The sequence below is a fragment of the Microcebus murinus genome, chromosome 16 (assembly GCF_040939455.1).
Source record: "Microcebus murinus isolate Inina chromosome 16, M.murinus_Inina_mat1.0, whole genome shotgun sequence".
Taxonomy (NCBI): domain Eukaryota; kingdom Metazoa; phylum Chordata; class Mammalia; order Primates; family Cheirogaleidae; genus Microcebus; species Microcebus murinus.
The window spans coordinates 43,747,213-43,765,055 of NC_134119.1; the positions used below are offsets into that span (position 1 = coordinate 43,747,213).

At 40.3% G+C, this 17,843-nt stretch overlaps 1 protein-coding gene across 1 annotated transcript in view; it reads left to right on the forward strand.

Moving 5' to 3' along the window:
* The first annotated feature begins 492 nt into the window (after positions 1-492).
* The window catches only part of KIZ (kizuna centrosomal protein), a 113,098-nt gene continuing 95,747 nt past the window's right edge, over positions 493-17,843 (forward strand). Inside the window, exons 1-3 of the mRNA XM_012761976.3 lie at positions 493-711; positions 6,345-6,407; positions 10,246-10,408. Of these exons, the coding sequence (XP_012617430.2) occupies positions 623-711; positions 6,345-6,407; positions 10,246-10,408 (315 nt within the window). The 5' untranslated portion in view covers positions 493-622. The remainder of the gene's footprint in view (positions 712-6,344; positions 6,408-10,245; positions 10,409-17,843) is intronic.

Here is a 17,843-nt window from a genome sequence, read left to right on the forward strand (position 1 = left end):
GGATTTTCAAGTACGGGGTTGTTCTACTGCCGGGGCAGAGCACAGCTATTTAGTATTTGGGTTTTGTCTTTTTTGTGGTGTTTTGTGTTGTTTTTGAGTGCTGGTAGGAGAATACACTTAGCATGGTGCCTGGCACTGAGCAAATCCTCCCAAGAAAGGAGAGAGGGAAAGAAGGAAGCGAGGGAGGCAGAAGGGAAAGACAGAATGCACCTTGTAAAAGCAATGCAGCTTGTAGAATTCTGAAGGAGGAGGGGAAAGGAAACATCCTGTGTGCAAGAAAAGAGGCAAAGACTCAGAGCGCCCAAGGCCGCCTGCCCCGCCACTTGCAAGTGGCCTCTGCCCGCCCCCTCTAAGGTGTTCTGTACCCGCCTCCACGACCGCCCGCCTCCTACAACCTGCCTAGGTCCCACCCCCTGCACGGCTGGCGCCCCGCCCCGCCACGGCGCCCCGCCCCCGCCACGGCGCCCCGCCCCCGCCACGGCGCCCCGCCCCGTCCCGCCCCCAGCAGGAGGCCGGGCATGTGTTTACCCGCGGTGCATGGTGGGGCCGTCTCCTAGGACAACCCTGGCCCAACCGCCGCTCTGAGGCGGTGCGGAGCGGCGACTGCACTAGCGGCTGCAGCATGCGCCGGACCCCTGCCTTGTCCGAGCACCTTTCGACCCCCGACTACTACGAGAGGCTGGGCCACCTCCAGGCCGGGCTGCGGGACTGGTACGGCCACCAGGGGAAGGGGCGGGAAGTCGGCCGGCGCGGAGCGTCTTCTGGGGCCCAGTCCCCCTGTTCCCTCCTACTCTCTTTGCCTGTGGTTCCCCTGGGGCCACTGCACGCCCGGGACGCCCTCCAAGCTCCCGGTGGGGCCTAGAGGACAAAGTTTGCTAGAGACGCCCCCTGCATTGGGGGTGGGCGTGGAGAGAGGTGAGTCACCCGCCCCCAACAGCAACTAAAGCCTGTTCTCCAGCTGGAGCTTGCGGCCGAGTCACGGAATTTGCTCAGAAGTGAAAGTGGGAGTTCTCCTGCCTGTCACTTTCCGTCAAGCCTGTGAATTTCTCTAGTCCCCTTCTACACGTCTCCTCCCCACTCGCTCTTCAAATTGTCATCCCACCTTGACAGCTGCACTGCATCAATGATGACAGGTCTTAGAACGCAAGCGGGAGAGAGTGTGTGTGTTTGTCACATATATGCCCTATTTAAATGCAGGAGTCTTTTTTTGGAAGCGGGGGCTGGCTAGATTTCCAGCGACGGAAGTCCAACTTCCAAAGGGTTCATGATGCTTTTGATTAAGATATGAAAGATGGGAACCACTGAAAACAGCTAGATCTAAGAGTGCTTAAAAAGGAAAATTATAAAGCAATTTACTATAAATAATCACATGAAAGATAAGTTGTTGGACCTCTTACTTAGCTGCTATAATAAATTAATTGGAGTTGGAAATCTCATTAGTTGACAAGAAAGGAAATAGATTTTTGGATCCCTTGATAAAACGTTTAATGACTGTTAAAAGTTACAAAATCATTCTAGTGAACAGGAGTGCTGTGTGTATGTGTGACAATTCTAAAATGATAACAATAATTACATGGAAGGTAAAGGCAGAAGTAAGTAATTTTGAAAAGGAATTACATTAATCTTAGCTAGATTTAATTTTTGTCAAATATTTATCGAGTATCTATAACTGGCTTCCTCTTACTCCTTTTCTACATTCTGTTTTCTTTCTGACATATCAACACTCACTATGTCAGTGACTTCTTCATTTCCAACTTTAAATAAAAATCACTTCATGCAGAGCCTTTTCTGTTCCAACCCATTCCCTAACTTTTGTGACCCTCAGCATTCTTATAGCACTCTAAATGATGGCTTAAGTGACTTGCCATTAATGGATGGCAGAAACCATATCTATTATAACTGGATCTTTAGCTCGAAGTAGAGTATCTGTGGTGAAGGAGGTGCTTGATAAATATTTGTTGATTGGAAGAAATCTCATAGTCAACTCAGCCAGTGTCTAGGAGTTATGAATGTCTAATATAGAACCCAGTAGCCACACATTGTCACTAAATAATGACTACTTTCCAGTCAACCAGGAAAAGTGAATCATGTGATATTTCCAAGATGGTATTAGGTGTCTGCAAATACCTGATAATTAAAAGACAAGACATTGCTCTGTGTTTCAGTATACTTAAAGTGCTTTTCACTCAGTGTTTGTAAAGGTAGAAGAGTGGCTTAGTTACTCCAGGCCTTTAGTTATTAATGTCTCTTTGCCCAAGTTCTGATTTTATAATGTTTCTGGTTTAAATGACATTCTTTCGAACCAAGTTAATTGTGAGTTATCATTTTTGCTTCCTGTGCTAGGAACACCTGGCTGTTTATAGTCCTTATGGTATAATAACTGTAATGATTACACACTTTATGATTAACACTTACTGCTTTAATTATTAAACAAGGTGAGGCTGTTGAAATTATGTAAGGAATTCGAGTCAAATTTTATAGCCTATTCAAGGTTCTGCATTTGGAGATTTGTTTTCTTCTTAAGTCAGTACAAATCTGTTGCTGTGTATATTCATTTTTCATTTTAAGAATCTGTAACTAACTCTAATTAATGCATATTACACACAGTTATAGAGGCAAATAACTTTAGCTACAGCAAAAGCTGCAGTAGGAACATGGAAACCTGAATTCTTCTAGTCCATGAACAGTTAAGTGACCTTGAGCAGGTTGTTTGGCCTCTCTGAATCTTGATTCTTCACCAGAAATGAGGCAGCTTGACTAATATGTAAAGTAAGGCCACAGATTTTTTTTTCTCTCTCTACTAGAGTAATGGACCTTAAGGTAAAAAAATTGAAAGCTACAGTTTTGCAAAGCAATGGGTAAGGCGTATTATTGTCTGTATCCAATTTGAGTGTTTGGATATACCTTTAAAAATAATAATAATAATCCCAGTGACCACAGGAACCACTGTCTCCTAAAATTCCAGAGTCATTTGAGAGGTTGCAACCCTGAGTAGTCACAGCTGCTTTATCAATTTAGAACTTCTGGAAAGTAGGAGATTTTTTAAAAAACTCACCATTTCTCAGCCTTTTTAGAAGTAGTCACTGCAGTGTTAGCTGGTCTAAATATCTGGGCCTTTTCCTTGTAACTGGTATATTTCTAATGCAATTAACCTACCTATGATCACACATAGATGTAATTTTATAGTCTGTTTTCCTGTGTGAATACAGTATTTTCTGTGCTTTGTGGTGAAAGTCAATGGAGTGACTAGTTACAGTGTGTATAGTGCCTGCATGCATAGTAGAAACATGTAAGTGGAATTGACTCTTACAGTTATATAAAAACATCCCTTTAAAAGGGCCATTAACCAGTCCAAGTTTTTTCAATGCCAATATTGATTCAGGGTGAGATAACATAATAATCCAGAAATTGACACTGAGATATTAGTTGGGTAAAGCTGAAGATGGTAGAGATTGTGGTATTGAGATAAAAACAGAATAATAATTGGCTTAAAAGGAGAAAATTCAGTTACATAAGGACTACTTAACAGTATAAAACTTTGAAAGGCCCAGGTGTAGGGTGCAGGTGACTGAACACATGGACTATGGGTAAGCATCCCAGAGCTGGGCATTTCAGGGATTCTGAAATAGAGACCTGTAGGAATTGCAAGGTAATCCTACCAATAAGCCTTTCCCTGGCTTTTCATTGGAAGTAAATATCTGGTTTTAAGTCTTAACTTTAAAATAGCTATGAAGGACTTAGTATTCAGAGGTGCCGTAACATGAATGAGCATTAGGAAATGGGCCTATAATGGAGAGTTAACAACATTAGCACCATTTGCCTGGAAGAGAAGGCCAAGAGGTGTTTGTGGTTATTTCAGTGTACGAAGCGTTATGATAGAGAAGTATGAGCAACAGATGTCTGCATCTGCTGAAGACAGAACAGGAACAAAGATGTTTTACATTCATTACTAAAAAGAACTTGCTGCTTAGGGGTAATGGATTTCCAAAGAAACTGTGGTCATTTTTCATTAGAGGTCATAGATGAATTTTAAAAATTATTTTAAATTAAATTCCAGCTTACAGAAAAGTTTCAAATGCAGGACAGTGACCTCCAATACTCCATTCACCCAGATTCCTCAACTCTTAACATTTTATTAATATTATACTTCCATTCTCCCTTTCTGTCTATATAAAATCATTAGTTTAATTAGTTTTTTCTGAACCATTCAAGAACTACAGATGATGCCCCATCACTCCTAAAAACCTCCAGTGTATGTTTCAAAAAAACCAAGGATGTTCTTGTACATAATCACCATACAACCCTCTCTGTTCAGAAGTCAATCTTGATATACCAGTCCACAGACCCCCATTAGATTTCACCAACTATCTTAGCAATGTCTTTTTCTCTTTCTGGTCCAAGGTGTCATCTGGAACTCAGGTTGCATTTGGTTGCCATGTCTCTTCAGTCTTCCCTGGCCTAGAACAATTCCTCAGTCTTTCCTGGTCTTTAATGTTCCTTACAATTTCATAGTACAGCTTTCATTCTAGAGGGTGACCCCAAAGCCAGGTCTGTTTGATGGTTCCTCATGCCCAGACTCCGTCTTGCTTTGTTTTCAGGAATACAATAGAAGTGAAGCATTACATTGGGGTACAGGGTCATAGTTAAAGGTACTTCTGTCCACATAATTTAATGACAGATTGCCCACACTATCTAGTCATTCATTCTTCATGAACTAATTACCCAATTGGTCATTAAACCTTAGAAGGGGAAAAAGTAACTACACACTTGATCTTAGCAAAAGGCCAAGAAACGATTGGAAAAAGTAACTAATTAAAGTTTCTAACCTGGAAGCAATTATACTATATTTTCTTCACTTCTAATTTCAGTCTTATTAATGAGAAAGTAAAGATCTATGTGACAATATTGGTTAAAAATGTGTATGTTTATAATTTTTTCCTTTTTAACATAGATATAACCCTAATAAGGAATAGGTCATGTTCCCCAAGCAGTTCTGTATTTGGATTTTGGACCCCATTTTTCCATTAAAAGTCTTTTGGTTAAATGATAGGTTCCATTTAACATTATGATAAGGAAAGAAAACTTACTTAACTTACAATGTAGCTAACAGTAACTTTTGTAATAGTTTTTTAAAAGTTATCTGAAGGAAGACAGAAACTAATAATTAAGAGCACACAAATGGAATGTGAGGCCAGCCCTTTCCCCTCAGAGACTAGCCTGAGATCACCTTCTGTTGGAGTCTTATCTTTGTTTCACAGTCTTTTGTTTAGTATTCTTTTCTTGGATATTATGTGGTTTCTTTTTCAGCCTTTGCTTTATACTAATTTAGATTAGCAATTTGGCTTTCAGTTAGCTGGGATTGATGCAAATGGTGGTGGTCAGATGGAACCCTCTGTGGTTAAACCTCCCAAAGACTCTTCTTGGGATGGAATGGCTTCCCATTGAGCATGTTTACCCCACAGGCCTTTGGCTTTGGCTGTGGCCACCACCTTTGCTGCCCAGTGTTCCCTACCTCTGACACAGGCTGGGTGTGGGATAAGACAGGCTTTCTCCTCTAGCTCACTGCCAGCACTCACCTGAATTTCACAGGTTAAGTAAGTCTTTACTGGTAGTAGCTTCAGGGAAACAGCAGTCAGTGACAAATTAGGGCAACACTACAAAGTTATAAAAACAAATTACCCCAAATTTGAAGTGATAGTGTTAGGAGATCTTCATCAAATGTAAGTGAGGCCAGGTTTACTTTTTAGAGGTTCCTTCTTAACTTAGCCACTTGGCTATGTCCAGACATGTTTGGTTGGGAGCAGAGCAAGCTACCAGTCTTCAATCCAAGGTGGATTTGTGGAAGCATTGTGTCCAGATCTGGTGGGACCCCCAATGCTCAAATGTCAGTGACCCAGAGAAATTTGGCCATATTACATTTTATATACTTGTTTATTGTCTCTCTTTCCACTTAGAATGTCAACTGTCTGAGAGCAGGAGTCTTGACTGGCTTGTTCACTACATTAGTCTCCAGGCCTAGAATGGTGCCTGGCTCATGACGGGCCCTCAAGAAATACTCGCTGATTGAACGAACCTGCTTCCCAGCCATTTCCTATTGCATTTCCCATTTACTTTGGGAAAAGATTCTTTTGCCTCATATTGGTGTCTATTTTGTTTTTTAGGCTTCCCTGGTGATTGGTAAGTATTTTTGTGTCTTTGTTTCAAATGCATTTGGCCTTTTCTGCTCCTTAGAGAGACCAGAGAAACATTCTCACAAAGGCATGATTTTGAAGAAAAGCATGGTCTAAATAAAACTGCCTATTATGTATTAATGTAATTACTTATAAAATGTTTTGTTTCTATAGTGAAAAGAAGAGATTGGACCTGGAAAAGAAGCTTTATGAATATCATCAGTCTGATACATACAGGTAAGAGATGACAATGGTGACAGTTTTCAAGCCAATTTCCATATATTAATCAAAAATTTAACCCAAATATCGTATCATAAATACCATTGTTGGAGTACGTCTACCATTCTGTTATTTTTAGTGTGTAACACTTTGAAGTAAAACAAAACTGCAATTTAATATAATCAATTAAAGAATAAATTTGGTTAAAATTAGTACAAGATTGAAATTATCTTATTTTCATTATTTGGTATTTGTGTTATTTCAGTAGTCTATTTTGCTTAAATATCTTAAAAGATAGTCTTATCTTTTTGGTCACAATTTAAACACATTGAGTTAGTGTAACGATTAAGTCGTAATTATAGCTGATCTTTCAACAAATTTTTGTAGGCAGAATTACCTGGTATCTCATTTTTTCATGGATAGATGGGCATGACTGTTAAAATTATTATACATAAGCAGTGGATAATATATAGTACATGTTATCCTTTTTAGGTTACATACCCTACTATTAAGAGCAGACTTTTAATATCTTAATTTCTATTTTGTAAAAACTGAGCTTTATCCTTAAGCCAAATATATGGTATTACCTTCAAATATTATTCATATGAAGAATTTCTGGGTTTGATAGCATTAAATTTGTGTTTTATCCATGTTACACTATGAGTGAGAAATGAAAAAATCTCATCCAAAAGAGAGAGAGGCCAAGAAGACTTTCAAACCAAATCACCTGTTAGGTCCATTTATTTCCTCATCTTCAAAATTATTCTTTGGCTTTAAAATTCAGGGTACTTCCAGAGTTTCCAGTCAAGACAGACATAGGTCTAGCAGCTCTGAAAGAGATAGGAAATAGCTTGTTTTGTCTCTGGAAGAAATAGTAGCATTGTAGATTCCATGACCTCCAGAGTGGGCCCAAGTCTGAGAGTATCCATGGCAGCTGCTATTAATATTTTTGTAGCCCATGGCTAAAGGGGCAGAGGACAGGGTGTAGTATTCTCATGCACCTTATTCTTGGGCAGCTTCCTGGCATAATGGTGGTGGGAGGGATGAGTGTGAAAGGAATGGGTAACTTTACCAAGTTTGCTGAGTTTGTTCTTTCTCAGCCTCTTGTTATTTCCTGGAACACAGAGAATATGATTTGCCAAAAATAGCCTCTCAGATTGCCTGTAGGATAAAATAGAAACTGTCTAACATGGCTGCCTCAAGCTGGTATTCCCCAGGAGGCAGAGTCTGAGATGCAGCCTGTGTGTAGGCGGTAGTTTATTTGAGGGCTGGGAAGAATGAAATAGGAGCTGTTCACTGCTGTGGACACCTGGGGCTTGATCGCTGCAGACCTGCAGAAGAATCATCAGAGGAGCCATGTAGACAACCTTCTGCTCCACACAAGTGTCCATGCAAGTGAAGGAAGACGGGGCTGTATTCCTGCTGGCTTCTGACCCCCAGAAGGGGTACACACAGCCCCACAGGGAGTTAATGCTTCTCACATCCAGGCTTTCCATGCTGCAAACTGAGAAGAGCAGACCTGAGAAAGCAAGATGCCAAGTGCAGCTGAGGCAGCAGCAGATGTTCTCAGGGTTCATGTTCACCACATTCCTGTAGCTGTGTGGCTGGTAGAAAAAAGGGCCAGGAGGATGTAAGGTGGCACAAGAGGCATCCGATGCAGTGGCCCACCAGACTCTTCATCTTCTGCTCCCTGTTTAATTTTCATCATCACTATCTCTTTTCAGCCTCCTCCTAAAATTCTACACTGACTGACACTTTGTTTTCTTAAGCATGACAAAATCTTTTGTCGCATGATATAAGCACGTAGACTCTGTTGTCAGTGCCTCAGTTCACTCTGAGCCTCACCACTTATTCCTGTGACCTTGGGGGCAATTACTTCAATATTCTGTGCCTCTATTTCTTCATCTGTCAAGTGGGAATAAGGATAATTATAAGAACTCTGTGAGTTAATACATACAGCTCCTTAAAGCAGTATCTGACCTAGAGTAAGAGTCTATTATTATCTATTACTATTTTTATCAATATTGTTGGTCTTATTTATTGCCTTGAGTTTTCTGACATACTGTTTCCCCAGTCTGGAGTGTTTTTCTGTCATCTTTTCATTCTTGCTTTCCCCAATTTTGGTTAACTCGTATTCATCTTTCAGGTCTCAGCTAAAAAATTATTTCCACTGGGAAGTCCTCCCTAACCCCTTCAACTAGGTCAGGTTGCCTAGTGTATAGAAGTCCTTTTTAGTTTCCCTCAGAGCATTCATCACATTGTATTTATTTAACTGTTTGTTTTCCCTGTTGACCTCAGGTGAAAGGCTTTCATATTCAGAGTGCTGAATATATGAATGATTGCATGGATAGATGAATGACTTACTTGTGTGGTCAGCTTTGAAGGTTAATGTGGTAGCAGGAATAGAACTAGAATTTGGATGGAGAAGGCATGGTTACTATTGTACCTACTCCAGGTAGACATAGGACACCACAAGCAGCTTTATTAAGTGCCTGAGTGTAAAAGACAGTGTGTTAGATTCTACCTCCATTACGGTCACCTGTGTCAAAAATGCAGGCATGACAGCAATAAAACCAGTCTTAAGTTTTTTGTTCAGAAAGAAAAATGGAGACAGCCAACCATGGACAAAGCATTATTAAGATAAAGACATTCTTGAAAATTGTTGGGTTAGAAGATTAAAGCCTGTTGTTGAGCAGTTTTGCACATCTCCAGCATCTTTGCAAATCTGTGTTTTGAGGGTGAATATTTTTGTGGGGTTTTTTTAACCTATTTTTGCTTGATGAAAGAATGTTGAACAATTTATTAAGCCAACAATAGAAATACTGCATAACAGGTACTGTTTTATGATTTAAATACTTGTAAAGAAAGAGTTAGAATTAGTAGTGTTTGTACCATGAGAATAGTGGGTTGTACAACTTGAACTATCCAGTATGTCTTCTGATATTACTCTTTGGATAAGAGTCTCTAAAGGTTTTTCACAGTTTGAGTAGAGTTACCATCCTGTTTAACAAATAATTTTTACATTATCTCAGTGAGAGCTTTTTTGGTACTTTAAATTTTAAACTTTTTGAATTTTATCCCTTGTGGTTTATAGTTTGATTCAATTTCCATATGAGTAAATAGGTTTTTTGTTTTTTTGTTTTTTTTTTAATTGAGACAGAGTCTCACTTTGTTGCCCAGGCTAGAGTGAGTGCCGTGGTGTCAGCCTAGCTCACAGCAAGCTCAAACTCCTGGGCTCAAGCAATCCTCCTGCCTCAGCCTCCTGAGTAGCTGGGACTACAGGCATGCGCCACCATGCCCGGCTCATTTTTTTTTTTATATATATATATATTAGTTGGCCAATTAATTTCTTTCTATTTTTATAGTAGAGACGGGGTCTCGCTCAGGCTGGTTTTGAACTCCTGACCTTGAGCAATCCGCCCGCCTCAGCCTCCCAGAGTGCTAGGATTACAGGCATGAGCCACCACGCCCAGCCGAGTAAATAGTTTTGAAATTGTCATATGTAATAATGCTGATGGGCTATTTGTCTGAACATGACCACATAGAAACTGTTCTTGAAGTCACATTTAATTGTGAGAAATAAATCCATATAAATCTTAACTCTGTGAATGTTACGTGGCCTTGTATACATTTCTCAGGAGTTATGCCTAGAGGTAACCAGTGTGATACCTCAGTGATACAACATTGATTTTCTCATTCTAAAAATGTGTGTACACATTCTGTCCTTTGGGTTTCAGTGCTTTGGGTAAAATACCTTAGACTACATTGTCTCATTAACAGTTTTGTTAACGAAAATCCTCCTCTTTAGCTTTGTCAAAGTCTAATTCCATTGTTTAAATATCTTTTATTTTTCTAGAGTTAAGCTGAAATATACGAAACTAAAGAAATACCTAAAGGAAATATGTGAATCTGAAAAGAAGGCTCATATTCGAAACCAAGAATATTTAAAGCAATTTGAGCATTTCCAAGCTCATGTTGGACAATTTACCACAAATACAGAGAAGCTTCAAAAACTGAAGGTGACATCTTGTTCTGTATTATGTTTTATTTTATTTTTTGTGAGTTCGGTGTATTTTTTTTTTTTTTCTTTGAGATAGGGTCTCATTATGTTGCCCAGCCTGAACTTGAACTTCTAGGCTCAAGCAATCCTCCTGCCTTTCTTGAAGCTGGGACTCTAGGTGCATGCTACCATGTCTGGCTTATGTTTTATTTTTAATCTTTTTATGCTAAAATTGGAAATAATGAGCAGTAAGTTTTAGCTCAATGGTAGTCACTAATATTTAGTTATTCATACATAAGATTAAGTATCATCTTTCTCTGTGAATTACTGTATGGATAAATTTGATCAGAACATTTGAAATTACATTTTCTAAGAACCATACTTTAGTTGAGGACTTGATGGAATATCTGTAACACAGGCAAAATCACACACCATTTCCTGGCAAAGTGTCTGACACATGGTATTTGTTGGCTGAATGATTGAATTTGAGCAGCATTAGGGTTCACTCTAGAAACTGCTTCCCTCTTTAAAGAGTTCTTTTTCTGTATGGGTTCCTCTCTTTGGTCAGGCAGTGCGTTGGGATAACAATGAGGAGTAGAACTGTCCCTAGGAGTTTGCCTTCATGCTCCTGGGCTGTGTGACCCAAAGCAACTGCTCTTTGCAGCCCTTTCTGATTCTGGCATCCCATTTCCCTACCTGCTGCTCCACTAATTATGCCAAGTGTGGAGGGCTAGAAGCAAGACCTTTTTCCTCACCATTTGCACTGGTCAGGTGTTGTTGCCCAAGTTAATCCATCTGAACACTGATTATAGGAAGAGTTGGCAGCAGTTCCCTCCCCTCCTTTTTTTGCTCTAGCAGTTTTCACCAGCCTTTTATTGTAAAATTTTCAAATACACAGAAAAACTAAAATCATTGTTATAGTGAACACTCATATATTCTCCTTAGATGCAATAGTTGTAAATATTTTGTTGTATTTGCTATGTGTGTGCGTATTTTTTCCCTGAGCCATTGGAAGGCTGCTACAGGCATCAGGACACTTCTTTCCTAAGCACTTGAACAGGGATCACCTAAACACAAGGACAGTCTCCTACATACTCATACCATTATCCCATCTAAGAAAATTAAAAACTACTCCATAATGTCATTTAATATCCAGCCCATATTCAGATTTTCCTAGTTCTCCTAGAAAGTATCTTATTTTTCCAGACCAGGAGCCAATTAGAATTCATATATTATGTGGTTTTGGTGTTGTACGCTTACTGTGCCTTTTTAGTCTCTTTTAATCTAATTTAGTTTCCTACCATGCCTCCTTTTTTTTCCCATGGTGTCGGCAATTTTGAAGAAGGCAGGTCAGTTGGTTGTAGAATGAGCCACATTCTGAATTTGAGGTATCATTTAACTTGTAGAGTATTCCCCTTTATTTTCTGTGAACTGGAAATGCAGTCTAGACTAGCAATGCCCAATAGAACTTTCTGCAGTGATAAAAATGTTCTGTATCTAGCTGATACTGTCTAACATATGGCTATAGAGCAATTAAAATGTGGCTGTGACACAGAGGACTGGATTTTTAATTTTGTTAATTTTAATTAATTTAAATGCAAATAGTCATTGCTGAGATTATATTTTCAAGTGCATCCCATTGAGAGGCCCATAATTTTAGGTGGCCCACCTGAATGAGGCTGACTTTGATCCTTTTGTTAAGATGGTGATCTCTAGATGTCTCTATCATAACGTATCTTTTTTTCCCCTTTGTAAATTAGTAGATATTTATGGAGTGATGGTTTGACATCATGGAAATATTGTGTTCCTTGGTAGCCTTTTACCTAGTGGTTTTATTTTATTTATTTATGTATTTATTTATTTTTAATGTTATTTTATTTTTCTTTTCTTTCATTCTTTTTTTCTCCTTCCACCAGAAATGAATTACCTAGTGGTTTTAGGATACACTGATGAGCCTTGTCTTCTGAATCAGTTATGAAGGTTGTGAAATGGTGATTTTCTGCAGCTGGCTTTCTTCTATAATGAAGAGCTGAAGAGCATTTTCCCCTTCTTTCCCTTACTTTACCTTTTTTTTTTTTTGAGACAGAGTCTCACTTTGTTGCCCAGGCTAGAGTGAGTGCCGTGGCGTCAGCCTGGCTCACAGCAACCTCAATCTCCGGGGCTCAGCGATCCTACTGCCTCAGCCTCCCGAGTAGCTGGGACTACAGGCATGCGCCACCATGCCCGGCTAATTTTTTGTATATATATTTTTAGTTGGCCAATTAATTTATTTCTATTTTTGGTAGAGACGGGGTCTCGCTCAGGCTGGTTTCGAACTCCTGACCTTGAGCAATCCGCCCGCCTCGGCCTCCCAAAGTGCTAGGATTACAGGCGTGAGCCACTGCGCCCGGCCTTACCTTTTTTTTTTTAAGCCTATGATACCCAATATTCCTTGGCCATCTCCTATCCATGCAATAACCAGGCCCAACCCTGCTTAGCTTCCAAGATCAGACATGCCTGGTTGCATTCAGTGTGGTATGGATGTAGACTTCCTTTTTTAAATATCACAATGGAATTGTGAATTTTTGTTTACTCAGTATGTTATCAACTATAGTAATTATTCTTTGTCTTGGTCCTGCTGTCCCAAATTTAGCCAGTGGGAGTTTCTTCAAGTTGGCTTCTATGTCTCTTTGATTCTGAGCCTTCTTTGATTTGTGGCATAACTAGATGTTTCAGGTTTACCCTGTATTTTCCCTGCCTCAGTCATGAAATTAGCCTTTTATCCAAGAAGCTATAGTTCCTTTTAATGGTGAAGGATATTTAGAGACCAAGATCTGAGGTTTGATGTGCTCAAGCAATAGCAACTTTCAGCACTCCCAGTTTTTCTTAGTATTAAAATAAAATGCTTCAAATTCACAAAAAGCTGTCATTATCAGCATTGTTAACCACTTTTCAAAGATTTCATGTAGAAAACTAAAGTGATGGACAAAGCAGGGAATTTTGCCTTCCCAATAGAATAAAGGAAATAATAGAAAATTTCCTCTTATTTTCGTATCGAGACTTTATTTAATTATTGATTTGTTATTATAACCGAATGTGAAAGGAAAGAGTTTGAAAGGAAGAATCATCTTTTGTAAATATTTTTATATTGAGAGCATTAGTTGTATATAATAGGCTATGTTAAAAAAATCTTGTATGATGAGCTACTAGAGAATATCAGCTTAGGGGACCATATTAAAGAAAAGAATAACAAACTAGGAATATGAAAACCTTTCTCCATAAACATGACTCAAAAGTTATGTAGATGTTCCTTTTTTGAATTTTGGATACAGAATGCCTTTTTTTTTTTTTTTTAAGACAGAGTCTCACTTTGCTGCCCAGGCTAGAGTGAGTGCCGTGGCATCAGCCTAGCTCACAGCAACCTCAAACTCCTGGGCTCAAGTGATCCTCTTGCCTCAGCCTCCCGAGTAGCTGGGACTACAGGCATGCACCACCACGTCTGGCTAATTTTTTTTTGTATATATATTTTTAGTTGGTCAATTAATTTCTTTCTATTTTTTAGTAGAGATGGGGTCTCGCTCAGGGTGGTTTCGAACTCCTGACCTCGAGCAATCCGCCCGCCTCAGCCTCCCAGAGTGCTAGGATTACAGGCGTGAGCCACCACGCCCGGCTCAGAATGCCTTTTTAAAAAAATTCTGATGGTGTGAAAAAGCAGATCCTGTAGCTATATTTGGGAAAGATATGAGTTCCATGGAGAACTGTACTTTGGTAGTAAGTCCAAAGCCAGTGCTTGTTCTGTGCCCACAAACCCAGACAGTGATGTCAGAAACCAACCAGTGATCCCGCTTACCTCAGCAGGGTGTGCTGAAAGCCGATGTTCAGCGTGGGGGATGGTTGTCTCTGGTGTCTTCCATTTCTTTCTGCTTCTTTCTTTTGTGCCAGTGTCTAACGGTGGCCTTAGGTATGCCGGAATCACTTGTCTCCTCTTGGTGCTGCCCCATTCAGGTATCAGATCTTCTTTGTTGACTGGCCTCCCATTAAGTCTAAGAGCAAGGTGTTCACATTGCTTTGCCCACACACCCCCAAATGCCAGGGGTATTTCCGCTCCAGCAGAGTACAATTAATGCAAATGAACTTCAAAATGGGGTAGAATTCCAGAAAGTGAAACAAAGTGAAACAGCATGGGAAAGTGGGGATTTTGCCCAAGCTATACCAAGTGAATCTCTCCCTCTTTGTAGAAGTGGGCTGGGCCCACCTTATTATGTAATATTAAAATCTTTTAAAATGGGCTAAATGCTGAAAACACTCTCAGCTTATGTTATGACTCATAATACTTTATTTAGGGGCCTATAATAATTTTTAGGGCTTTTAAGGATATTGATCTGTTATGTAGTTTTGAAAATACAGTGTTGCATCTATATTGCTACTTGTCAGTTGGATAAAGAGGCAGAAGAAACTCAGTTCAAGAATGTAAACATTAGTATTAGTGCTTTGAGGATTGGGTCCTTCTCTCCCTCGTTTTGGCCCCCTACTCCTTGCATTAGCTGCTTTTGCAGAGGTGCCCCAGTTGGTCCTAACTTAGAACAGTTTTCCTCAGGTGCCCATTGTCCTTGTGTCAAGTTGGGTTCTCCCCAGAGCAGACCCCTGAGATGAGGATCTAACTATAAGTGGTTTTTGGGGATGAAGGAACATCAGTAGGCTAGTGGGGAGGGAAGACAGGGAGGGCACAGGGTGTATTACTAAGACAACTGCCACAGTCAGCCACTGGAGCCTAATTCTACAGGAGACTCTGGCAAGTAGTTTGAAGTATTTGGGATATGTATACAGCAGCTCCTGAGCAGCACTGATTGAGCACTGATGGGCAAGGGTGCAGGTGGTAGGGACTTAACCGTATGCTCCTGTGAGCAGAGCAACCTCCCCAGGCTTCTGAAAAGCCTTAAGTATAGAGTCCTGGATACTAGAACTTAGGAGCATCCAGAAAGGTCCTAAGGACATGTGTAGAGCATTGCAAGCATCTGCTTTAGCCTCCTCATGGCAGCAGAGCCAGGCGTGGGGCTGGTGTGTCAAGGCATTCAGGGAGGGTCCCTGTGCTGGGTGAGAGTCATCATCTGGTTACGTCTCTCCTTGGCCTGAAGTGCAGGCCCGAAGTGCAGGCCCATGCTTTTTAGGACAAAGCCCCGACACTGGTCTCTGCTTTCACACCACTGTCCAGCCTCAACCTATGACTCCCCTGATGAAGGAAAGGGCAGATTCATATTCTCTCTCTCTCTCTCTCTCTCTCTCTCTCTCTCTCTCTCTCTCTCTCTCTCTCTCTCTCTCTCTCTCACACACGCACGCACGCACGCACACACAATTCTCTCCCCATCTCTTCCTGATCTGTCCCCTTCTACCTTCTTCCTCTATCCCTATCTCTCCCTTCTATTGCTCCCCTCCCCATTCCCGTCTCTCCTTACCCCTAAATCTCCCCACCCATCTCCTCTCGATTCTCTAATTCCTCCACCACGGTATCTTCCCACTGTCTCTCTACATCTTTATCTTCTGCACACATGCTCGCTCTCTCTCTCTCTCTCTCTCTCTCTCTCTCTCTCTCTCTCTCTCTCTCACACACACACACACACACACACAGTGTCATACTCACTGCACCCACGGTACTTTAAATGTGCTGAGCAATTTGCATTTCCTTGAAAGCACCACATTATCTCATACCTCCTTCAATTAGAAGGCCTTTCTCCCTCTGCCCTGCCTTAGGTCTGTGTCATAATTATCTCAGTAAGCACTTCCTTCGTGGTATTATAATTGTTTATGCGTCTGTTTTCCCACTTCACTGTGAGCTCCTTACTCCAATGCTCTCAGTATGTGACCCAGAATATAGCACATAACAAGCACTCAATAAGCATTGAGACCACCCCCCCACCCACCGTGAGTGCAAGCACTCAGCATTGAAACTTCCCCTTTGACTGAAAATTTATTCTTCCATATTTTTTGTCTCTTTCTCTTATGGACCATGAACATGTATGTGAGAACTAATGTGGTATTGATTATACCCTATGTTATACCCTCCCAGGAAGCATTTGTGTTTAATAGCAGATGCATTCTGAAGATACAATGTCATTATTTAAAAATGTGATTCTCTTTGAAAATGCAGTCATTAGGTTATATGTGCCCAAGGGGATAAAATTTGAGAACAAATATTTTGAGCTGTCGTTCTATTCCTGCTAGGCATTGTGACAGACACTATGAGCAGGGCACAGCCTTCATGCCCCTGGAGGACAAAGTCTGTAGCAAATTCCATTTTTTATCAACCAGAGTGTCTTGCCTATTAATATGTATTAGTTGAATGAATAAATGTTCCTCATATCTTTTGGTAAAAGTTCACCATCTAAGAGGAAGCACATATATTGGAAAAAATTGAGGAAGAGAAAACAAAAGACTGTGAATCTGGGGCCATCTCTCATATTCACCTGAGAGTCAAATCAACCAATGTATGTAACTCTGTACCCATTTCCTCAACTCTAGGTTGAGGAGGCAGGGCCAGCTGATCTTCAATGTCTATTCAGTTCAATTATTCATTTATTCTGTAACTTGAGAATTAACTGTGCAATCCTGAAGACAAATGAAAAAAGGAAGCCTGTGGAAAAAAAGGTAGTAGTGGCACTTTCAGGCAAGCAGTAATGTGATGGAGGGAAAATTGACAGGGTGAATGTGTGAACATAGAAGGAGAAAGCATAATGGAAAATGGGATGTGTTGTGAACATGGAGAGAGATCCCAGAGACCTGAAACATCTGCCAGAACCTCCGTCTCCTCTTCCCATGACCCCGGATCATTGTTAACAGATTCCAGTAACTTAGCTGAAATAAATTGCTTGTGCTTAGTGAGGAAGTGAATGGGAAGGTCCTCCTAAATTTAGGTGGGCAGCATCAAGCCAGTGCCGTGAAGCCATACAGTAACAGAACAAGTTCCCTGATGGATTAACTCAGTGTTCTTGGGTGTTTAAAAGCAGGTTTCTGGGGGGGTGAAAGGGGAAGGATAAGGAGATTATCCTTAGAGGGGATTCAGAGAGGAGAGGTTACTGTGGCACGAGTAGACCCCATATAGCACTGTAGAAAACTCCTGTTCCACAATGTTCAGGAGGTGGATTTGATGGATAATAACCAAGTGTTTATGTAAAAATGAAAGGCAAAGAAAGAAAACAAAACATTTTTAGATGGAAATGCATTGTCCTAGGGAATGCAAAGTTATAGTTTGTATCAATAATCAGTTTATCATAGTATCTCTCTAATTTCAAAGTACACTGTTCAGTTTCTATTTGCATCATTAATTTATAAAAAGAGTACAGTTCAGTAAATTTTTCAAATGTATTGAGAACAATCTAAATTGAGCTCTTGAAGATACTTGTCTTACTGTTCTTTAGGAAGCCTTTATGTAGTTGTCATTTTCTTTTTCCTTCAGCAAAATGAATTGAATAAAACTCTCA